Source organism: Mytilus galloprovincialis, chromosome 13, assembly GCF_965363235.1.
Source record: "Mytilus galloprovincialis chromosome 13, xbMytGall1.hap1.1, whole genome shotgun sequence".
In the NCBI taxonomy this organism is placed as follows: domain Eukaryota; kingdom Metazoa; phylum Mollusca; class Bivalvia; order Mytilida; family Mytilidae; genus Mytilus; species Mytilus galloprovincialis.
This window is the reverse complement of record NC_134850.1, coordinates 18,960,884-18,986,793: the sequence shown is the minus strand read 5'-3', so window position 1 is coordinate 18,986,793 and position 25,910 is coordinate 18,960,884. Positions and strand designations below refer to the sequence as shown.

The 25,910-nt window shown below is 32.0% G+C and overlaps 1 protein-coding gene across 3 annotated transcripts; it reads right to left on the bottom strand.

The window, feature by feature from the left end:
• Positions 1-1,818: 1,818 nt before the first annotated feature.
• On the bottom strand, positions 1,819-24,645 carry LOC143057842 (uncharacterized). 3 transcript variants are annotated; one of them, XR_012972831.1, is made up of 13 exons: positions 24,496-24,645; positions 23,405-23,458; positions 22,282-22,480; positions 21,017-21,319; positions 14,907-17,974; positions 13,892-13,933; positions 12,650-12,700; positions 11,851-12,090; positions 9,138-9,737; positions 8,416-8,531; positions 3,856-5,070; positions 3,335-3,371; positions 1,819-2,613 (listed from the first exon to the last, which is right to left on the bottom strand). XR_012972831.1 is itself a non-coding variant. In XM_076231272.1 (9 exons), the coding sequence occupies exons 5-9, from the start codon at positions 9,331-9,333 to the stop codon at positions 1,865-1,867; spliced, it is 2,316 nt and encodes a 771-aa protein (XP_076087387.1). In that variant the 5' UTR covers positions 9,334-9,737; positions 11,851-12,090; positions 12,650-12,700; positions 13,892-13,933; positions 14,907-17,033; the 3' UTR covers positions 1,819-1,864. The 3 variants fall into 3 exon arrangements, 2 of the variants coding, with proteins under 2 accessions (XP_076087387.1, XP_076087388.1); XM_076231272.1 differs by lacking the exons at positions 21,017-21,319; positions 22,282-22,480; positions 23,405-23,458; positions 24,496-24,645 and having other exon boundaries at positions 1,819-2,616; positions 14,907-17,033; XM_076231273.1 differs by lacking the exons at positions 8,416-8,531; positions 21,017-21,319; positions 22,282-22,480; positions 23,405-23,458; positions 24,496-24,645 and having other exon boundaries at positions 1,819-2,616; positions 14,907-17,033.
• Between the last annotated feature and the right edge of the window lie 1,265 nt (positions 24,646-25,910).

Sequence of the window (25,910 nt, the reverse complement as noted above, 5' to 3'; positions counted from 1 at the left end):
AACCTGGTTTTGTGGCATGCCAAACCTTCCCTTTTATAGCCATGTGAAATATAACATTAAAATGACAACTCAACACCACAGGAAAGCATGGGATTGAGTTTAAGGGTTATTGCACCAAGGGGGTTTCAAAAAGTTGGGGGGGGGGGGGATTTTTTGTTTACCATTTTTTGAAGAGCTTCCTTTTTTTCAAAATTTTTCAAATTTCCAATTTTGAAAAGTTTCAAAAAGAAATCTTCAATTGCACAGTATTGTGCAATAGATTTGTTAGATGTTAGATCTTTGACCACATTAATTTTGTTACAAAAACCTATACTGTGTCAAAATTTGATCACAATCCAAATTCAGACAGAATCAAGCTTGAATATTGTGACCAAATTTGCCCCAACTGTTCAGGGTTCAACCACTGGGGTCGTATACGGTATAAAGCTGTGCCCTGCGGAGCACCTGGTTATGCATCCTATATTACTACTTTTTTTTGGGGGGGGGGGATGAATTAAGTAATGAAAAGAAATCCTAAGTAAACTTTATTTTAAGTTAATACACACTACACAGTTTTCTTATATCAATACATGTTTACTAGTTACTAAATATTTTAAATATCAAAAATTGTCATGACCCCACCCCAAAGTGAATATATATTTTGAAACGCTGTAAGAACTATTTTTCAATTCAAATTTTGTTTCAGCCCTCTATTTTAAATCCATTAAATATAGTCATCTATTTACTATATAATACTGAAAGAAAAAAAGCTGTCTTGATAAGAAAGGGAACATGCAAGACCCTTTTCATATCAATAACTGTTGAATATATATTGAAGACTATTTATATAGGTCCCCCCTTATCCATATAAATCAACTAAACAAGACCTTTTGTGTTCATAGTTGACTTTGTCCAACCATCCCCTTTATAAGGTCGCCTGGCCCGAGAGGCCAAGTGAGCTTTTCTCATCACTTTTGCGTCCGGCGTCGTCTGTCGGTGTCCTCGTCCGTCGTTGTTAACTTTTACAAAAATCTTCTCCTCTGAAACTACTGAGCCAAATTTAACCAAACTTGGTCACAATCATCATTGGGGTATCTAGTTTAAAAGATGTGTCCGGTGACCCAGCCAACCAACCAAGATGGCCGCCATGGCTAAAAATAGAACATAGGGGTAAAATGTAGATTTTGGCTTATATCTCTAAAACCAAAGCATTTAGAGCAAATCTGATATGAGGTAAATTGTTAATTTAGGCAAGATCTATCTGCCCTGAAATTTTCAGATGAATCGGACAACCAGTTGTTGGGTTGCTGCCCCTGAATTGGTAATTTTAAAGAAATTTTGCCGTTATTGGTTATTATCTTGAATATTATTATAGATAGAGATAAACTATAATCAGCAGTAATGTTCAGCAAAGTAAGATCTACAAATAAGTCTGCATGACCAAAAATATCAGTTGACCCCTCAAGGAGTTATTGCCCTGTATAGTAATTCTACCAATTGTTTTCGTAAATTTTTGTAATCTTCTACAAAAATCATTTCTCTGAAAATACTGGATCAAATTTAATCAAGGCCGATTATTCATTAGTTGAAATGACATAAATCGGATCAGAAAAACAGAAATATCTAAAGTTACGTCCGGAGACAGGATCAGGGTTTTATTAAACTGGAAATCTACTGATTCTTTTAGTTTATTTAAACATTTTTATGTACACCTCTTGAAAACCAGCAACTAAATTCTTTTACATTGTGTCCTAAAATTGATAATATCAAAGGTGCATCCAAAACATATTTGACCTTCCAGATGTATGAAGTTTCATTACAGTGCAATGAACAATGAGATCTAATTTATAGGTTTAATCTACACAAATTGATAAATATTATAAAGTTATGTTGATCTAGTATAAACAATGACCATGTCTTTACGACCAATTATTATTGACTTTGTCACACTGTCAAAGCATATGAAAGGAGACCAATCACTTATTGGTAGCTCCGGTATTATTTCCTGACTACTCGAACCATCTGGACTGACTCTGTGAACATTGTGGGAATGGTCGTACGCTACCAGAACATATCCCTCATCATCTGTTGTCACCCCTCTAGGCCGCCTAGTGTTTTCACCAGTGAATATGAAAAGAATATTTGCATGCATGTCCATGCATATCAACTTATTGTAGTCTGTACAATAAATGTTTCCGTTTTTTCCTACACTGAATCCGTCCGTCGTAAATCCTGGCAATGGTTTGCTTGATTGAACTTTACAATCAATGTCTAATATTTTGATTGTGGTTTCGACGCAAACAATAAACTTGCTGTTGAAGTATGCAATAGCAGTACAACATAGTCCCATGTGTATTGTTTTAACTATTATCCCCTGACTAATATCTACGAACACAATGTCTTTTTCATATGGTAAAGTCACAGCAATATTTTCATTGTTAATTATTGCAAAGCTATCTGGATTTCCAGGTAATTTTATTTTCTTCTGATGTCCACCAGATAACGTACAAGTTAAAATCTGATTCTGTTTTCCGTCGGCGATTATAAGAAGCCCATTGCTATTAGTTTGGATGTCATGTATTCTTTTCTTTTTCAGCTTGAAACTAGATTGTTCATCGTACCGAATGACTTCATCTACTGAAAAAAAAAAATTATCGGTATTTTTTTTTTTTTTACATATAATTGAGAAACAAAACGGGGAAATTTTCCTAGAAACAACTGAGGATAGAAAACATATAGTCCAAGACTCCTAATTTGTCTTTAACACAGCGATAAAAAACACACCCGAAGCCGGGTTTCAGATGGTCACTTAACACAAAAATAGAATAATCACATAAAGGATGGAATGTAAAAACCTGAACGTATAAGATTTCTGTATATTGATTTATATTTACGAATGATGTCCTTGAACCGATAATAAAGTTTTGACATATCAGTTGTGATACCGAGAAGCCCAAGTGTTATAACTTTTCAGTAATGCAGAGATTTGGTCAGTTGACTTTAATTGTTATATAGTTTGCTTTATACAAGACCTGCTTAAAATTTCAGAAAGCTAGTATTATGGAATTCACCTCCTTAATTGGTATCAATGAAGTTCATGGATGGTTAAGTTAACCAATTATAAGGTTAGGCTAAATAGATTCATAATGTTATACATTGTATATCATTGAAGACTGATAACATAAAAAGGCTTTCATGCGTATTTAACATTACTTTTTTGTTTTTGTTTTATTTTGTTATTTAGTTTCTCGGTGACGACTTTCTTTCAAGATATTCAATAATTTGCTTAGTATGCGTTGTAAACATAATATATTCGAATACACTAACATTAAATCCTACCAAAGTATACAATTACCTGCCGAAACTGTCGGGTTAATATTTTGGTCTTGGCACTGCAAAAGTAAAACAATTATCATTAACTCCAAGATTAATTCTAACAAAAAACAAAATGTTAATTCGAAGATGTATGTTTCAAACAAGATGTCAAAAACTCTAGATTCGCTTATTTGTATTTTTGTTGTGTTTGCATAAATCATAGTCACATTGCTGCAATATGTAAAAACAAATGTCAATTGATTTTGTGTTCGTAATTCTTGTTTTTTTTTCCACAGCTTATGCAGAATACGGACAATTAACCGCTAGTGCGTTAGCGATAGACAATTTTTTATTAATGTAAACTGTACTAGGACTTAAACATTTCCATAATATTTCTTGTAATAATAAAGTGTCTACAAAAAGGGAAAAATACCGATCTCTTAAGAAAATTTAAAATGGGAAGTCTTTAATCCAATGGCAAAATTAATAGCTCAAACACATGTATTAAACGAATGGATAAACATCTGTCATATTCTTGTCTTTTCTTGATATCAAACTTACTGTAAGCTCATCTTTAAACCATGTCGTCTTCAGTTCCTCTGTAGAATTATCTTTGTCATGTTCTGAACAATAGTATTTGTTGTCGCCAGAACTTTCAACATCCTCCTTTGTTACTCTGCCATTCTTAGCATGGGGATCTCCATTTTTACACTTAAACTTAATTGTGTATTTCAGATTAAGTAATTTACCTTGATGTTTTAAAATTGATACTTTTTTTTCAAGGTCGTCCAGAATTTGAAAACAGATATTTCCAATGTCATGACTCACATTGCATAGCTGAACTGCTATCGTATTTGCTGAGAAACAGAGCATTAAATTTCCATTCTTCCTGGATTCGTCCAGACAGAATACTCCCATTCCATGATAGAAAGCAACATTATTAGATTGTTTATTTGTGCACACCGTGTATTTTCTAACAAAGTGGAAGAAAATGTGATTAAAGCAAGCGAGTGGGAGAAATTCGAATTCAAATAAAACCCATGGAGATAACGCCTGTAAACCATATTCGATCCGAACATCTTGAATTGATGTCTTTTTTGTAATCATACAAGGTATATAATATGGTATTGAACTTCGATGATCTATATTTTCAGTTGTGATATTTGGTTGAATTATTATATCAAAGTTTACCATAATACGTAGTAGATATTGTTTTTTTTTCTTTGATTTTAGTTCAGGAACCTTTTTCAAAAGTTTAGACATCAGGTCAGGGCTTACTTTTCCCGTTGCTTTTAATTCTCTCCAATCGTCAGAGGTCTCTATGTCATCATCAACTTTATCAGTAACAAAGCATCTACAGGCATCAGCAAGCCATTTAGGTTGAATGATGATGTAGTCGGAAATATTTTCAAAGAAAATAAGCGCTCCTATTTCATGTTGGTACTTTAGAAAACTAACAACAGTTTCTTTCTCATTGATTGAAACTATCGATGCCAAATAGATGATATCCGCAAAATCTAAGATGCTTTCGTTCTGACGTAAGTGTTCTATTGCATTCTCTAAAAAAGTCCACTCTAATGGAATTGGATTTTCCCATGTCGTACATTTTTTGGCTTCCCTGAAGATTTTGCTCCTCAGTTCATCAACTTTATCATTGCTTGAATCTATATTCGACAGAAAGTAATATGCCATAATATGTTTTCTTTTTTCCTGATACTTTAAATGATTATCGATTTTTGTTTTAAACTCTTCTTTCTTTATTTCCAACGATTCTTGCTACAAAAGTTAAAGAAATTTAAAACACAAACACAACAAAATGTCTTATATATTTAAGTACAGTGATTTGTATGTTTGGCTTAACCAAATATTTAACACATCACGTGATTTTGATACATAAATTAACCTCATATTCACATCGATGTTTTCCTTAGCATATCGGTATTATTGATTTAAAACTTATGATCCTCTTTTATGATCCGTCCATTGCAACTATATGTGGTCCTTTATGTTTATGTATTTACTAGTGTTGTCAAATCGTACAGTTTTGCCTAACCGGTTACTCGGATAATCATTCGATCGATTAGCCAGTTATCCGTAGTTTAAGTTGGTGTTTGGAGGTCTTATATATAGTACCCTATAAACGTAAGTTTTTATAAGACGATAAATTAAAGTATGTCTTTTGACATCACGAGGCTTGTCTCTGAGTATTCCTGGCGAAGTTTGACTTTCAATTATCCAATACAGCGTATCTACTAAGGCGTGTGTAATAACTTCAGATTGAAAATTAAAACCTTCGTGATCTCGTCGAATTGAAAATGTCGGAAACAGATGATTTTTTTTCTCTTGATGTCCCAGAAATACAAAAAAAAATGTAATGTGGAGTGTTTCAATTTGAAATTATTAAGCCTGATTCTCGTACTATCAAGTATACATGATTACTCACATCCACGTTGATTTGAATTCTAGGTCTACGCAATATTAGATCAAAAATAAAAATAATGAAGTAAATTGTAAACTTTTTTCGGATTACTGATTTCAAAAGAAGGACAAAAGATACAAGAAGAACAGTCATACTCATAAATCAAAAACAAACTAACAACGCCATGGCTAAAAATAAAAAAGACAAAAAGCACACAAGAAACAACACAGAACACTAAACCGCACAAACTAGGATTGATCTCATGTGATCCGGAAGGGTAAGCAGATCCTGCTCCACATCTGGCGCCCGTCGTGTTGCTCATGTGTAATTCAGTAGGTCACATTCATGAAAAGGGAAAGGGATTGCAGTTGAAACGCGCGTCTAGTGTATATACAAAATTAAGTCCTAGTACAATGTATCTATGATGAGTTTATTTACGACGTAATTAAGAAACATATCCGATATCATCTGTGGAACGGTTATTTCATAACGGTCAACCAACTCGTGATTGCGTCCGTAAAATTTACAAAGGATGTTTTCAACTTCACTATTTGGAAGTCTTGGTTTAATAGGTTCCTTGTGAGCAGCCACTACCCTGTATTAGGTTACTGTTTGAAAAAAGATGTATGCAAATTATGTTTACTGAAGATCTTGCCCCGAGCTAATACATATGTTGTCTAAGTTCTAATTAGTTGTATGTTGTTTGGATAATTAAAAATAGCAATCAATAGACTAGAAATTGATCTGTCAAATTTGTTATCACGACGATACGTTTTATGTAGAACAAAAGTATTTATTGATTGCAATACACATTTATATCAAATCTATTAAACTTATTTTTTAGAGTCTTGTTAACTGGTTAACGTTTTTTTATTCGATATCGGTCCTTTCGACGGTAAACCGGTTAACCGTTGATAAAACTTGTATTTACATATATTTAGTTGCATAAAGGACAAATAAAATTATGTAAATTTTCTACAAGTGCTCCCATTGTTTTCTGTAAAAAATCAGCTTTTCACTTTTTATGAATAATACTATATCTGTTTTGTTGTAATCTACATTCTAGTTATTTTGAGTTGATATTTAAAATTTCTCAAAACTATTGTGTTCGCACAACGAATACAAATTTCTCAGTTCTTATAAAATATGATTGTTGTCAAAATGTTTAAACAAAAACAAAACGGATATGAGGTTGTTTCTTAACAAAAGTGTTCACAAAACTGTTATTTAACATAGATCATATACATGTACGCCCTATTGATAGTGATTAAGCGTTTATACTTATTCTTTATATTAGTTTATAAAGTTAGTAGATGCGATAAGATTGTCAATGATACAATCCTTTGCCAAAGACCAAAGGAACAGGCGTTTGTGTACAAATGGAAATGCATGTGTCGATGATGAACCATCAAAATTGATGTATAAAGTCAGCTTTATAAAAAGGGGTATTTTCAGACGAGAACGTTTCCAAAGAATGCATTTTGCTTATAGACAAAAATTATCTCATTTTAAAGACACTTCATACACTGTTTTTGTACTGGAAAAAAATGGAAGTAAACTACCGTTGTTTAAATTGTTCCATTAACGTAAGTTAACTTTAACATTTACGTAGGCTGCAAATGTATGTAAACATTATTCCTCAATATGAATCTATGGAGTAGCTGTAATTTTAAACTGCATTCAACACATTAAAGTGCAGATGTAAATATGTGCACAAAAGAGCACAGTTAGGTGATCTGGAAAATTATCGCTAGAAACTAAGGGTGCACGTGCCATTGTCAATGAAATTAACAGCGTAGACGTAGATAAAATATCGATAAACAGATTAGCTTTGGTTATCTCAGCTCGATTGCTTTTCTCACTTTCACCATACAGGCTCAAGCGAGAAAGTCAATGTTGTTGAGATGACAAACGATAATCAAAATTATTGTCTGATAGACATGCAAATGTTGAGGCAAAGTAGATTTATTATACCCATTTATTTTCGATAACTGTGACTTTATCATATCCGCCATTTTTCTTTTGTTTGTATTGATTTATTGTTACCATCATATTTCATTGTGGTTTTTTGTTATAATACTTCTGAAATTATTTTAGATATGTTGAAATGCATATGCATTTTTAATTTCAATGATTTTTTTGTTGTTGAAAAACTCAGTAAAACTGCGAACTATTTTTGTGTAAGGAAGACTGCAATTTTACCGTACGCATTTACAAAGCAGAGTTACCGAACGTAATTTCTACTGACAAATTGCATGTAGGGAGAAAGTCAACATCCTAGCTAAACATAATGTTCATATCAGTAAAGAATGCAAATCCTTTAGCCTTACCTAAGTCTATCATAAAAAGGCTAATATAAGACGTGAAACATTTTGCTAATGATTAGTTCACATTTCATCTCTTTTGCTCCACTAACATCTAAGATCATCTAAACAGATGTATGTATTTTTCGTATTTACTTTCTATACGACGGTTTAAGTAAACTGTAAAGCAAGATCGAAGCATCTGGTCGAAGTTAATCGGTTTGGTAACTTTTATTACGAACGCTTAATTATATGAACACATAAAGATGATCATTGAATTTGTATACAAAGGTTATATAGTTTTTATTATACTGACAATTAACTATAATTACAATCAAAGTAATTCATCAAACTTGAGAAACCTATGCCATTAAATGCTTGTACGTGTTTAAACATTACCTTAATTTTGTCTGTGCCTGTACCTACGATTATAATTGGTGGTTGTAACTTTTTTGTATCTCCAACAGTAGGTTTTGCAAAGCAGTGAACGTTGTTTATCCAAAAGTCGATGTATTCTGCATTAAAAAAAATATGGTAAGATGTTGTTGAAATTGCGATTAAGCCAAACGTTTGTCTCTTGGCAGTGACATTTTTCAAACTTCATTATTGCCATTCATATTTTTATGACAAATTATGCATGTATCAAGCATCGTTTGGAAATAACATTCACCGATTATCTTTTATATTATCAAATATGTTGCTAATGAATAGCTTTACAAATACAAAACTGTGAGCCGACAATGAGAAAAAGAGCAGCTAAAGATATCAATAAAATAATCAAACTAAAGCGTTAAAAACTTGATAAGAACACAAATGACACCTTTAAATAACAAAAGTTTTCAATCCACTTCATAGAAGTCTAAAGACTGATCAACACGAACCCAAGAACAATCCGTGGTTGATCTCCAAAAGGGTTAACATATCATGCTATATATGTGGATATCGTACTGTTGTTGCTAATATGTAAGTACAAATCTGGGGATAAGTTTAATTAGCAACGCCCTATAATACTTATTTTTACTTTTGCGATATATTTAAAACCTTTGACTTTTCACCTTTCACAGAAGTATTTCCCAATCCAAACTAAAATACCAATAGAACTTAAACATTGGTGTTGTTACCTCCAATGCTGTCAAAATTGCTTTTAGGCCTAGAGTCACTTGTAAAGGCCATAACATCTTTTGAAATATCTGCAACAAGGAGGAAAATACAACTGCTTGATATGAAAGCTTGATGCGTTGCGTAGTATTCCCTTTCTCCAGCAAAATCCCATAAATCACAGTCAACATACTCCAATTTATCATCATTTGAAATCATCTGTTTGTGTATTTGGTCTAATAGACGTTGTTTGCCGGTCACCACTTTGTTAATGTCAATTTTCTATCTGGTTTGTATCTTAGTACCGATCTGCTGCTCAGCAAAACTCACTGACTTTCGAATTACATTGTCATTTTTTATGGACCCAGAGATACGGCTATGCCCTATATCTTCACTGGTAGAAATGTGTGTTTCTGAAACAATTTCTCCTGTCTCTTGGTCAGATGAGACAACTGTGGTGTTACTTAGTCGTTCTCCACTAATTGATGAATCAGATCGATTGTCGGATCCAGTCCCATCTGCATCAGAATCACTCACGTTGGTTGGAAGATTTTGCTCTATTCCTTTTAGTTTTGCAAGGGCTCTTTTTAATCTATCTGCACGAACTAATTCGTGTTCCTTTTCTTTTGTAGGATAAAAATAATAAAGTACAAATTATCAAAAGAATATATTTGAAATATGTATATATTGGCAGCATTGGTAAGAAAAAGAGGGACAGTGAAATTCATAAATTGAAATTAACTGACAACGCCATGGCTAAAAATAAAAAAGTCAAACAGGCACATAACAGAGAACATCATCACTTTTTTTTTTAATTTATCAAAAATTAAATATTTAAAGTAGCTCTTATCTTATGAATCACATACGCAATGTTAGCTCAATTTTCATCGACGTTATTCTCTGATTCCAATGATGTCATTGCGTCTTAAATGACAATGGCGAACAATGACAGTGTTTGTATTAATAATTATGATAATTATGCTACAATGGCCACTAGTAACAATGTCAAATAAAATATTATCAATTTGGCCCAAGTTATGTAAAAAGGAAATATTAAAGATTAAATGAAAGTATGATGAATCTTTTTAGATTTACCTGTTGTGGGTAATTTAAAAATAGTTATAATTGAATGCTTTTCTCTTTCCTGAAAACTTAGATATGTCATAAATAGATTAAAACATGTCTTTTCCATGTTGGCCCTGATATCATTCCTCTACCCAAATCGGTCATCAGCTTTGTCATTGGGCTGATATGGGAGTCTCGATATGGTACCAGGGCTGATATGGAAAAGGGCATGTTATAATCTAAGAGACTTATTAAGTATTAATCGTGAATTACCATGCCATGGATGCTGCTTTATTAATATAATTTCAAGTACACTGTAGGATAAACATCAGCAACCAAGGCCGAGCTGATCTGTAATTTTGAGTTTACCAACATGTACAGGTTCGGAAAATCCGATATAGGTAGTTAGTATCATTCAACGTACAACTTTAACTCCCGTTGAATGGCATAAAATATCTGATGATTGTTTGCTTATGTAAGCACAGATTTGACAGAATAAGCTAACATATATAGGAACAGGCAGGGAGATATCATACTTAGTAAAAAAAAGACATGGTTCTAACAAACCGTTCTCCGAGACATATACGAAAAACCTCATTGATTAATATATTGTCAACCTATTTTACTCTATTTAGCACACAATGCCATTACAACTGTTGCATAACTATTCTCGTCGATTCCATTTTGTTGTTAGGCAAATATCTAACAGAAATTCAGCAAATATAATGACTAAAAGGTAGCATTTTTCTTGAGCCTCATGTCATCGAAAGATGTTGTTCTCTGTTATGTGATCTTTTAAATTGTATCTGTTATGCTTTTCTACCTCAGGCATAGATTACCTTAGCTGGATTTGGCAAAACTTTAAGGAATTTTGGTCCTCAATTCTCTTCAACTTCGTACTTTATTTGGCCTTTTTAACTTTTTTGGATTCGAGCGTGACTGATGAGTCTTTTTTGTAGACGAAACGCGCGTCTGGCGTACATACACAATTTAGTCTTGGTATCTATGATGAGTTTATTTATAACCACTGGGTCGATGCCACTGATGGTGGAGATTTATTCCCCTGAGGGTATCACCAGCCCAGTAGTTAGCACTTTTTGTGCTGACAAGAATAATCATTGATATGGTTATATTTATTAATCAACTGTTTACAAAATTTTGAATTTTTGAAATACTAAGACTTTTCTACCTCAGGCATAGATTACCTTAGCTGGATTTGGTAAAACATTAAGGAATTTTGGTCCTCAATGCTCTTCAATTTCTTACTTTATTTGGCCTTTTTAACTTTTTGGGATTCGAGCGAGTGATGAGTCTTTTTTGTAGACGAAACGGGCGTCTGGCGTACATACACAATTTAGTCCTGGTATCTATGATGAGTTTATTTTAAACAGAAAGAGGAAAATATCATATATGACCACTATAGTGTTAACCTCACATTTTTGTTGGGATCATGTAAACACACTGGCTCTTATTTAGCTCACGAAATATCCTCAGTTATTGGTTAAACATTACGTTGCCTCTCCAATAAATGATTTTTTTAGGCTTAAACATCGTGTATTACATTTGCAGCTGTTTTATTTTCACGATAACCCGCCGTCAATTTGTATATGTTATTCAAGTTTGAAGAAAACCTAAAAATCTAGGATGTTGTTTTTTTTAATATTGTCATACCTTTATATGATTCCCATTTCCCATCTCTCAATCTTATTTTACATTTAGAAACTTCAATGTTGACTCCATCTGTACTTTGAACACCTTCAATACTTTGCTTTAGTAATCTTCGTAATAAACAGGTCTTTCCGACACCTTTTTCTCCTATAATAGCTACTCGAATATGTCGATGTCGCTCCTCCCCAGAACGTATATCCTTAAGATATGTTTCTTTTGTTTCTTCATCAAGATAACCACTTTCTATCGAATACAATTTGCGAAAATATACCGAATATATACAATACAATTACTATACAAGTTTATTTTTCCGTTCAGTTTTTAGTATGTTTTAAGTAAAGTAAAGTGCATGTATATAAATATTAATAATTAATATGTTATACAGGTTTTCTTGAAGACCTTAATTTCACATGAACATAGAAACAGAAAAAAAAACCAATTGGATATCATACCACATATCCCCATCCTTTTTCGAAAAGCACCAGATTATTTCAATGTGTGTGTTTGTAGAAACCGTCTAATCTATAGCATGTATATAATGTTATCGATTTTGCCCGATTCCTGGTGTGTGAATTCATATAGCAGGAGATACATACATCCTATAGACGATTACCAGGCCTGCTCTTCATTTATTGAATGCGAATCCCTTAGCATGCTAATGGAGTGTAAATGATAATTATTTGTCTTTGTGGTCGAGTTATGACATTTGGATATTGATAGACTACTGAATATTAGTTCCTTTTAAGCACTTATAAATACATTTTTTTTAAGATATCTGATGGAATTTTAATTTTAAACTTACCTTTCCAAATGCTTCGACATACTGTAGCGATGAAAACCATACTTAAAATAACTGAAATCGAGCACATCATTGGTTTATAGGTTAATACACATTCAACGTTAAAAAAAGTATTGGGGATATTTATCAATTAATCGGAATTGTAACTGTTATTTCGTCTATCATTTCAATTGTAAGACTTTGAAAGCATAAAACACTAATATCATGACCAAGATCCTGGTTTTCTCTGTTAATTATAATTGTAAATTAATCAAAAGCCTACATTTTTGTTTGTTTTATCTTTATCAACTTTCTGCTGTGTCATTGTGTCGACCATTTGGCGGTGAATCTGTTTGAGAACACTATACAATCATTCTGGGGACGATAAATAAACTTAACGAAAGGCTAGATATATCATGTATCTTTGCAAACAACCATGGTTAAAAGTATGTTTGTTTGTTTATGATAGAACACCTAATATCATAAAAGTAATAAAGATTACATGACATCTCCATGTGTCTGCTTCAAAGACCTGTTCGAGTATATAAAATTAAAGTCTTGCAAAAGCTTAATTGTTTGGAATTGTTACTTTCTTTGTCGTTTAGACAAGTACTCCCCATTCCAAATTAAAGCACAACTTGAAAGATTATATCCTCCTTTGTCTCATAAAATATATTAACGTTGATATAAGTATCTTGTCTTACAATGTCGTAGGAAAATCGTAGGAAAACATCATTCAAACTAAAGCAAAAACGTTTCTGAAACCTTATACTAGTAATAAAAAGACGTGTTTTTAACAAACATTCGGCATTCTAATGGAGACCAAATGTGCTATATGTTTTGCAATGACAATAACCTTTAATAATTCTATGATTCATAAAATCGGAACATGGACAATAATGGCTATTTCGATTTAAAATTAGAAGGCTTGTTACATGAAGATCTACACTACATTTTTCCGCGACCAAAAATTAAAAACTGCAAGCAAAATGTAAAAATGTTATATCTCAATTTAATGGGAAAGATATATATTGTTGTCTCGTTTGAAGCAGTTAAAACAGACTTTTTCTTTCTAATTCTAGTAGATCTCCTGCTAAGGTTTGACATTGTTTGGTTTCTATTTTCATGCGATATTCAAATTTCCTTGTTATAGTATCGTACCTTAAAAATCTGTTTAATTTTGTTAGTTCTTGTTGCATTCAAATTAAAAATCTGAACCTTATATTTATGAGAATGTTATGAAAATTGATGATTTCAATCACTTACCTACGCACACAGTAACATATACCACGTAGGTTCTATTATCAACTGAAAGATGATATTTGACGTCTATAATTTTCATATGAAAACTTGTTATATTTTACCTAATAATCGTGTTGATAAGGAGAGAAACACAAATGTAACATACGTGATTCAAGTTGCAAAAAGTATAGCATAACAAAATGATGATATTTTAACATCATTCCTTATCATCTAGTGGAGACAACATAGTGTCTGTATGTGTCATTTTGTTATCAATATATTTTGATTTCTATTAAATCAATATGCTTGCCTCATACGCTACATTGGTAATCTTCTGAATAAAAAAAATCTATATTCATCTTATTCAACTCACATTAAATACTGAATTCTAAAAATGAATTTTATTGATTTGATTTCAGTCTTAACGGAGAATTACTGTGAACGATAAATCTAAACTATGTATTGGTCACAAATATGTAAACATACTATCACACTAAAACACATGGTAATGGATACACATTGCAACAAAAGAATACACTTGTTCACAAAATGTCCTCAATTTATTTTGGGGGGTCTTAATGAACTGCAAAATTTTTATCATTTCAAAATCTTATTGTGAAAATGACAAAAGCAATATTTTGTTGAATGGCATTCGGGATTTTGATGAAATTGTGTATGCACCAAAACCTCAATCAGCTGCATCCGAGGGTCAACATTTGTTTTGTAACTTTTATGAAATTTTTTTATTGAAAAAGTTGAAAATTGTGCATTATTTCTTCAATTTGTATTCTCAAACATTCTTTTTGGAATTGGTGTGTCAAAACTTCCTCTTCAATTGTAAAATAATCAATATCACTCAAGTAAGTATGCTTTGCTCCTAACCGTGTAACTGGTCACATAGAAATTCGAATCAATTCTATTCATCTGGTCAAATTAAATTATGTTATAGTTTTGTAATTTGCATTGAGTCATGATGTAATAACATTGTCAAAATTTTAATATTTTAGAAAAAACCATTTATATATCTATTCTAACATACCTAACTCTGAACTATTGTTCTGATTCACATTTTGTACAGATGGTTTGTCCTCAATATGAATCACTCTTCTGGAATTTTTCATGAAATGTTAAAAGATTTTCACACAGACAATTGGATAGATATGATAAACCTAATAACTTTTTTTTGTGAAATATTTTTTTTTTTTACAATTTTCTTAGACGCGATACCATAAAGATAAACTTTTTTTCACAGACAATCGTGTGACATTCTGTTGTTTTTTTAATTATCACAAACGAACATATGTCAAACGTTAGTTTTGAATTCAGTCGTCAGATTTTTTATCAAACTAGGTAAACATGATTAATTTTATGAGCTCAGTTCTATTGATTGATGCTTTTCTTATATTGTGTTGTAACATCCACGACATATGTGAAGGTATAATTAGGTGCCCGCAAGCAGGTTTAATCCTGCCTCATTCTGCTTGTATCGATTCCAAGTCACAAGTCCTTTTGTCAGTTAATCCTGTTTGTTCATGTGCACCATATTTGTTTTTTTTTATACATACATAAGGTTAGTGTTTTTCATTTTTAGTTCACATGGCCAAAGGGCCAGTTAACTTTTCTTTTCACTTGGCGTCCGTCGTCCGTCGTCTCCCGCCGCCGGCAAAAATATTCTCCTCTTAAACTACTTGGACAAATTCAATCAACGTTGACCAGAATCATCATCGGTATCTAATGTAAAAAAAGTGTTTTATGACCCAGTCCGCCTTACAAGATGGCTGCCATATTTTTAAATAGAACATACTGATAAAATGTAGATTTTGGCCTATATCCCTGGAACCAAAGTATTTAGAGCAAATCTCTGACGAAATAATTTTTTTCATCAGATCAACATTTACCTGCCCTAAATTTTTTAGACATATCACACAACCTGTTGTCGGTTGCTGCCTCTGAATTTGTAATTTTAAGGAAATTTTGCGTTTTTAGCTTGTTATCTTGAATATAACTAAAATTCTAACATGACGTCCTTCAAACGCTTTGAGTACACACCCGTGGTAAAATATGAATGTATTGCCAGGGCTGTGTCGATCGTACTCCCACGTCAAATAGTTTTTTGGGAATGATGTACCCGACGTCATAGAACGATGACGTAAGAATATAAACATTTTACAGGAACATACACCCTTGATAAACCGAAAATCATCACAACAAGGAAACGTAAACAAACGATGTAAAAATGTGGTATAAGTCATTTTTTTATATACATATAATTTATATGAATAAATTATCATTTAAATCCATCCAAAACTATCTAAATACGTTATTGTAAATAGTTTAAGCATGTCAAAAATTGAGTTTGCTTCGTTCTTTTACTCTAAATTAATAGTGCGTTTATTTATGGGAACGGCAAAAATATGCATCTACCCAGAGCGCTTCGATCCAAAAGAATTGCCTTATTTGTCTTATTAGAATCGAAATAATTCATGGGGGCTTGAATACAATGTATATCGTGATTTTACCAAGGGTTGTCCCTTTATGCCGATATTTTACCCCTCGCTATCGGTGATGGTAGACTATTTGTCATAAAGGGCCAACCCGTGGTAAAATCACGATATATTGAAGCCCCCATGAATTATTTCTTAAATAGAGACAACCTGTAAACAGCAATACTGTTCAGCAGAGTAATATCTACAAATAAGTCTACATGACCCGATAAGGAGTTATTATCCTTCCACAAGGCGTTCTTGCCCTTTAAAGTCTAACAACGTATCGTACAGTTTTGTAACATTTTACAAAAAAAAGTTATCAAAGGTACCAGGATTATAATTTAGTACGCCAGACGTGCGTTTTGTCTACATAAGACTCATCAGTGACGCTCATATAAAAAAAGTCTTCTCCTGAACTTGGCCTAATTGAAACAACTTGGCCACAATCAGCATTAATGTATCTTGTTTGAAAAAAGTGTCCGATTATCCTGCCTGCCAACAAACAGTGCTGACATGGATAAAACTAGAACATGGGGGAAATGCAGTTTTGGACTTATCAATTTGAAACTAAAAAGTATGAAAGTATAAAGGTTGCATTTTTTCATGCATCAATTGTAAATCAAATTATCAGGTGAGCGACAAAGGTTCCTTGGAACCTCTATTTCTTTTATTACTATTTTTCGTATTTATGCATTTATTTGATTCTCTCCCAATATAAAATTTTACCTATGATGAATAATTCAGTTATCAGTATACATAAGCGTGAATATCAGTTGAAACTTTTTTCTAATTTTAATAATAACAATGACAAAAAATTGAAATTACCAAATGGGACTTTAAAAATCGGTGGATGAAATCCATGACAACAAAAGGAAAAAGACAATACAAACTGGAAAAATCAACTAAACACTACATAGAAAGTCGTATACTGCACAACACAACCCCTCCAAAACCAAGGATTTGTATCTTGTTTTCAATATATATTTATATTCCCATGAAAATTAAAAATATACAAATGTGCATTTGTGGGAATAAACATAAAACATGTAAAATGAACTAAATTTGTGTATTGATAATATTATTTCCTTTTAAGAAATAGGTTCGAAAACGGGAAAATGTTAAGCCTTCCTATTGTACTGTAGTGTGAAAAGTATGGAAGACACATGAAAATTGCTACTTTCTTTTTGTAAAACTGGGAAGATACTGCTGCCGGGAGAACTATCACCAAGTGAGAGGGTTAGCGCTATAAAACCAGGTTTAATCCACCATTTTCTACATTTGAAAATGCCTGTAGCAAGCCAGGAATATGACAGTTCTTGTCCATTCGTTTTTGGTGCGTTTTGTTATTTGATTTTGCCATGTGATTATGGACTTTCCGAATTGATTTTCTTCTTAGTTCAGTATTTTTGTGATTTTACTTTTTTCCAATTGTATCAACAGCTAAGAAGTTCGTTAGTCGACAACGATTTGACTTAAAATATACCCTGTTGGTTAACATCGCTTAGTTTTCTTAGATGGGCTAAACTAGTAATGCTAAAAAAATTAAATTATAAGACTTACTTGGTTTCATTTGAACATTTAAACCCGATTTCTTCATTTGAAGCGTTAACACATCTGTATTCTACAAAAGTAAATGCTGCGATGATAGCTTAAAAGAAACAATAAAGCAAACCTTAATTTTAGACAAGATGTAGTGGGGTTGCCAATGAGACAACTATGCAAAAGAGACTAAATGACACAAAATTTGACTACTATAGGTCACTTTACGGCCTTCAACAATGAGCAAAGACCCTACCGCATAGTCATTTATAAAAGGCTCCGAAATGACAATTGTAAAACAAGGAAATATGTCAGACAGTAACAAACGACATGTAACCACTAAGTTACATACTACTGACAGGGAAAAGCACATACATACAGAATATAACAGGCTAAACATGTTGGCGGGATTCAAACCCTCCTACAACATCGAACAGTGGTGAAACCTGGATTTGTTTTCTCTCAATCGATTTTTGACTTTTGAATAGCGGTATATTACTGTTGCCTTTATATGTAACAGTATTACATAAAAAAAAAGAATATACATAAAAGTGCAACTGACAGAAATCAATACAACAACCCGAAACAGAAGACTAAATCAGATGCACCTAAAATACCTTAATGAAATCAGATGCACCTAAAATACCAAAATGAAATCAGATGCACCTAAAATACTTTAATGAAATCAGATGCACCTAAAATACCCTAATGAAATCAGATGCACCTAAAATACCCTAATGAAATCAGATGCACCTAAAATACCTTAATGAAATCAGATGCACCTAAAATACCTTAATGAAATCAGATGCACCTAAAATGCCTTAATGAAATCAGATGCACCTAAAATACCTTAATGAAATCAGATACACCTAAAATACCTTAATGGAATCAGATGAACCAAAAATATCTTAATGAAATCAGATGCACCTAAAATACCTTAATGAAATCAGATGAACTTAAAATGCCTTAATGAAATCAGATGCACCTAAAACACCTTAATGAAATAAGATGCACCTAAAATATCTTAATGAAATCAGATGCACCTAAAATACCTTAATGAAATCAGATGCACCTAAAATACCTTAATGAAATCAGATGCACATAAAACAGCTTAATGAAATAAGATGCACCTAAAATACCTTAATGAAATCAGATGAACCTAAAATACCTTAATGGAATCAGATGAACCTAAAATACCTTAATGAAATAAGATGAACCTAAAATACCTTAATGAAATCAGATGCACCTAAAATACCTTAATGAAATCAGATGCACCTAAAATACCTTAATGAAATCAGATGCACCTAAAATACCTTAATGAAATCAGATGCACCTAAAATACCTTAATGGAATCAGATGAACCAAAAATATCTTAATGAAATCAGATGCACCTAAAATACCTTAATGAAATCAGATGCACCTAAAATACCTTAATGAAATCAGATGCACCTAAAACACCTTAATGAAATAAGATGCACCTAAAATACCTTAATGAAATCAGATGAACCTAAAATACCTTAATGGAATCAGATGAACCTAAAATACCTTAATGAAATCAGATGCACCTAAAATACCTTAATGAAATCAGATGAACCTAAAATACCTTAATGAAATCAGATGCACCTAAAATACCTTAATGAAATCAGATGCACCTAAAATACCTTAATGAAATCAGATGCACCTAAAATACCTTAATGAAATCAGATGAACCTAAAATACCTTAATGAAATAAGATGCACCTAAAATACCTTTATGAAATCATATGCACCTAAAATACCTTAATGAAATCAGATGCACCTAAAATGCCTTAATGAAATCAGATGCACCTAAAATACCTTAATGAAATCAGATACACCTAAAATACCTTAATGGAATCAGATGAACCAAAAATATCTTAATGAAATCAGATGCACCTAAAATACCTTAATGAAATCAGATGAACTTAAAATGCCTTAATGAAATCAGATGCACCAAAAACAGCTTAATGAAATAAGATGCACCTAAAAATGCCTTAATGAAATCAGATGCACCTAAAATACCTTAATGAAATCAGATGCACCTAAAATACCTTAATAAAATCAGATGCACCTAAAATACCTTAATGAAATCAGATACACCTAAAATACCTTAATGGAATCAGATGAACCAAAAATATCTTAATGAAATCAGATGCACCTAAAATACCTTAATGAAATCAGATGAACTTAAAATGCCTTAATGAAATCAGATGCACCAAAAACAGCTTAATGAAATAAGATGCACCTAAAAATGCCTTAATGAAATCAGATGCACCTAAAATACCTTAATGAAATCAGATGCACCTAAAATACCTTAATAAAATCAGATGCACCTAAAATACCTTAATGAAATCAGATGCACCTAAAATGCCTTAATTAAATCAGATGAACCTAAAATGCCTTAATGAAATCAGATGCACCTAAAATGCCTTAATGAAATCAGATGAACCTAAAATACCTTAATTAAATCAGATGAACCTAAAATGCCTTAATGAAATCAGATGCACCTAAAATGCCTTAATGAAATCAGATGAACCTAAAATACCTTAATGAAATCAGATGCACCTAAAATACCTTAATGAAATCAGATGCACCTAAAATACCTTAATGAAATGAGATGAATCCACCAGTACCTTAATGAAATATGATTCAACTGAAATATCTTAATGAAATCAGATACAACGCAAATACCGCTAGAAAATCAAGGGAAATGTAGTAACCGGTTCAAAGGTTACACCCATCGAACTACACTTATTGAAGAGACATATATGAACCTGAATAATGCATATAATGATAGTTTTGGTAAAACAATGTAGATTACCAATCTTCAAATCTCATTAAATGTTTTAAAAGAGTTTCAGACTAGTAAGATCTTTTGAATCGACAGCTCAGTAGCAAGTTCCTATTGAAAACATTTTGAACAAATGTGCGTCTGATATACAATTATCTCAGCAGATGTCTTTGACGAGATTCAAACTGATAATAACTCTTGAACTGGTTGTCGACCAATTTTCTCACTATAGACGAACTAGCATTCATGGTATTACAGTGTCGATTTTAGTTTACTCTATAAAAAAAGAAGATGTTTTTATCCGTCATTTACTAACCAGATGAAAGATTTTCATTGTAGTTGCATTTCTTCAAGTAACAAGAACAATCTTCTTCTGATGGTATACAAAAACATGGATGCGCAGGTCTATATAAAAATACATATCCTTTAGTGTAATCACATCTGCATGAAACATCTGTGTTCGTCTTAGAATCGTTTACTACCACCTGCCCTTCTTCTGTGCACAGAGACTCTTGAAACAAGCACTGATGACTTACATTTGTGAGGAAAGGAATCGGTTGGTAGCGATATTTGTCACATTTAATACCATCCAAACCTCCTCGAATAACAATCTTTTTACCTGAAAGGACATGTGAAAAATCTTGCCGATGTCATTTAACGGTAAAATTAGTTTCCACTAACAATTGTAAGTAAAATAATGGTCGATGTACCTTTATTTAATATCGAACTATTTAAACAGATGCTTTGTTATTGGCATCTGTGTGCGTGCCTGGTCTTAAATTGTGTAAAATGTTGTATGGTTTTGCTTTTTTTTTGGTCAGCTTATGTAAATATATGACAGCTAACCAGATAATATCAGCAGATGCAATATCCAGAACTTTATGTTTGTCTCAACAAAGCTTAAGAATATATCAATATTAGTTGAAAATATTCACATGCAATGATCAATAGAAGCAGGTTGAATTGCACAAAAACATAATGTGTATTATAATCTTTTTTAGTTGTTATACTCGTAAACATTGTTAAAACATAAGAGATGCCATTAGTTCTACGTTTTATATTTTTATTGTGGTCATAGATGTCACATATAAGTTAACCCAATTGCATTAGTACACTGCGATGACCATGATGATGACAAGCTTATATTCCCATGTAAAAATTAAAAAACAACATATGGTGTACTGTTATACCACCGTCCCAGGTTAGGGGGAGAGTTGGGATCCCGCTAACATGTTTAACCCCGCCAAATTATTTATGTATGTGCCTGTCCCAAGTCAGGAGCCTGTAATTCAGTGGTTGTCGTTTGTTTATGTTACATATTTGTTTTTCGTTCCCTTTTTTTTACATAAATAAGGCCGTTAGTTTTCTCGTTTGAATTGTTTTACATTGTCTTATTGGGGCCTGTTATAGCTGACTATGCGGTATGGGCTTTGATCATTGTTGAAGGCCATACGGTGACCTATAGTTGTTAATGTCTGTATCATTTTGGTCTTTTGTGGATAGTTATCTCATTGACAATCATACCACATCTTCTTTTTTATATAAGAGAAAAAAAAGCTTATCTAGATCTACATAACAAACCTGCTCCTTCTTTGTCAAATATGGTGCAGTTCTCAGAATAACCTGTTATCTTCTTATTGTTTACATAATACGATTTTGATGAGTCATCCAAACAGGAGTATTTTAAAGGGTCTACACAAATTGCACTTGCACGTGTTGACCTTTGTGTCTGATCTGGACATTGCATGTCATATCCATAGCAAATCGAAAATATCTGAAGCTAGAAAATTACTGCAAATGTACTTGTTTGTTAACAGTAATTTGACTTCGAATATAACAAATTTTGAATTTTCAGAAGTTATTATGTGTATGTGTATGGATAGATGTTCTTGATTAAAGTAGTTTATGATATTTATTGCATTTTCTATAAAAACAAAATTGATTCATTTTATATTGAAATCTCAATATTTGTACATGGCATAGTATCAATTATTATATTCATATCGATTTTCTCTATTTTTTTTATGTTTTATGTTCTATTTTGTACATTTTATTTAGATCCTCGTGTTTATTATAATTGTAAAATGTAATGTATAAGCCATTTAAAAAAATCTTGAACAATGGATATTATGGTTATACGCTCATGAATAAAGTCTACAGTAAATGCCATTTTACTAACAAATCTTCCAATATGGGATTGATTTACTGTATATTTAATAGGTGAATAATATTCATAGCTGGAGAAACAGTACAAGCTCAGCAGAATAATATCTAAGATTTTTCCTATTGCTCAAATTTGTAAAAAAAAATAACTACTCGCTTTAAGTTACTCCCTGTACAGTTATATATGTTCACACGTTTAGCGCCCTTTTGTCGCAGAAACTATATACAGAATTACAGAAAGTGGTAAAAAAAATATATATTAAAATATAATTAAAATTGAATATTAAATACAAAGTGAAAATTTCTTTACTTTGTTTATTTTTCACGTGGAAGATTGTTTAACGTTTGTTATCATAGGCGGATCCAGTCATTTAAAAAAGGGGGCTCCCAACCCAGAATAAAGGGGGGTTCCAACTACAGGTTCCCATTCTAATGCATTGATCGTTGAAAAAAAGGGGGTTCCAACCCTGGACCTGGATCCGACACTGCATCATGTTCATAACCATCAATAAGTTCATTTCCAGAAAATGAGTAAGCTTACCTGAAGTACCCATAGCCTTGACATCATTAAGATATCTCTCTTTTAGAATTTCACCTAAAGATGAAATGTATATGTTTAAAATGTAAAACATTACTACATCTATAGGATTTTTCACTTCAATGACATTGAGGTTGACGACAAAACTTGTCAAATTTCAGTTATATCCGACTTTTTGTTTTTGATATAATGTATTATGTCTATCATATTGGTATTATCGATCGTTATTCGTTGCAATTATGCGTCGTATTTCCTTATAGGGAAAACGGTAGTATTACATTTTCCCAGCATTAGGTTGGCCTTTTGTGTACCCAAGGCAGGTGAAGGAAGTCAAATTAGGAGCGCTGTGATTGGATGTAAGGGTACAATATATTTTTTTAATTATCTATGAATAACTGCAGTGTGTAAATTTACAATATAAATTTTAAAACCTATTGAAATATTTTCTAGAGAATTATTCGAAAAGGCTTCCAAAATTTCAAAAATTTGTTGTAAAATGACGGTGGGCATGGATAACATAAACAAGCTCCGTTGGAAATTGGTCATGATACTATTTGGCTTTAATTTTCAAAATAGAATAATAAAGTACTAACACCACACATAACTGTTTTATCCAGATTTTTATTATAAAAAGCGGTAAATTTAGGAATTGTTAGTATTGTCGCCTATGGCAGAATAAATAGTACCGTTTTCCCTATACAGTCCTGTGTGTATATTTTGTTGTCGATTTGTTGTATCATACTAGATAGGTTTTGCTCATTGTTTAAAACTACATGCACCAAACTAATTGTTGATACTCTTTTATTTTGTTGCTTGACCGATAAGTGGCTCTATGGCAATCATAGCAAATCAAAATATCTATATAACCGATCTTCTTTGAGCTCGCATCGATCGTACTAAACGATCGTATCGTGAGAACCGTCGACTGTGGCCTTAAATGTAAATATAAATTCTTCTGTGTTAACATTAATGTATACGCCAATGCAAGAACATACCATGCATGTAGGTTCATGAAATCATCAACTTAAAAATTTCAAACACTATTTAATTATTGGAAATAAACATGATAAAATGTAAGGTTTATTTTCTCTTACCTTTTCAGTTGCCCATATTGATTATTCCAAAAACAAATGATTTGGTTTAAATTCATCTCAAAACAAAGAAACTCAATTGCTGCATAAATTAAATAAGACACACTTCAGTTAAACATGTTGTGTAACAATCAATAATACACATACACTTGTGTTAAAAACGCTTTTACATGTTTTACTAGAGATTTAAAAATAGACAACCGTGATAACAACATGACCCCATTTCTGAATTGATTCACTCTAGCGGAATATATTTTCGTTCCATATATTTCATTATGACAAAATGTTTGCCTGAGCTTCATTTAACATTTGAATTTTTTTAATTGATAGAATAATCGTAAAAATATATTCTTTACTTTCAGTTTTACTTTCATTTTATAAAAAAAGAAAACATTTTCTAAAAACAAGGTTGAAGCATATTTCGAAACCGTGTCATTGTGAAAAGTATTAGTTAAACATTAAGTTTCAAGACCTTTTATTACAGATAATGGTTCAATTTGTTTTCGTTATATGTATGTTGAAACGACTTATTATCTATTTTTTTTTTTAGACTATATTTAATATTGCTTTTCAGTAACATTTCATTTTACTTTCACTTAAAGAAGTATATATACTTTTTCTAAAAACAAGCTTGAACAATAATTTCGAAACTGTCTCATTGTGAGGAAAACGTTTAATAAAAATTAAGTTGAACACAGCTGACCGTGTTCAAAAATGGAAAACAACACGTTTAATAATTTCATGCGTCCGAAGCGCTTTTCTGGATATGCCTTCATCAGGAACGCTCAAAGCAAAACATTTGAAATCCGAAAATGTATAAGTACCGAATCCGTATCCTAGTGTCTTTCCATTACTTATACATGTAGCATATGTTTATAAAAAAAGTTGTTAATATAGAATGACGACACAAACAATCAAACCAACAATACATGACATTATATATATATCTAAATCATACACACATACCATTAGAAAGAATCACGATAGAGTAGTATGTAGTTGTAATTAGACAGTCATGGTTTCATTTAATGACATTTGATTAAATCAGTTGAAGTGATCAGACCACACTATCAGTGACTTTGTTATACTAAAAAGGTGAACAGAAAATAAAGGTCCATTTCATTCTTTACTATAGAAAACTGAATATAGACAAACACGATACCTTTCGTGAACCGTGAATTGACCTATGCGCCTTGATAAACAACATGTTGTCCCATTAATGTTATTTTTACATGACTTAATCGGTAATAACTCAACAATATAAATCAGGTTAGGGTCTCTTCTCTAACAACAATGAACAATTAGACAAAATACAAGGTGACGTATGTAGTTATCTAACCCCAAAACTTCACCGAATGTTATTGTAAGTATATCTATTTTTGATATGAGCGTTACTGATGAGTCTTATGTAGACGAAG

Excerpts from the sequence above, each read along its gene's own strand:
- LOC143057842 (XM_076231272.1), bottom strand. The coding sequence starts at position 9,333 with ATGATTTCAAATGATGATAAATTGGAGTATGTTGACTGTGATTTATGG. Across the intron at positions 8,532-9,137 it reads CAATTTTGACAGCATTGGAG|AATACATCGACTTTTGGATA; the intron begins GTAACAACACCA and ends TTTTTAATGCAG. Across the intron at positions 2,617-3,334 it reads TAACCCGACAGTTTCGGCAG|TAGATGAAGTCATTCGGTAC; the intron begins GTAATTGTATAC and ends TTTTTTTTTCAG.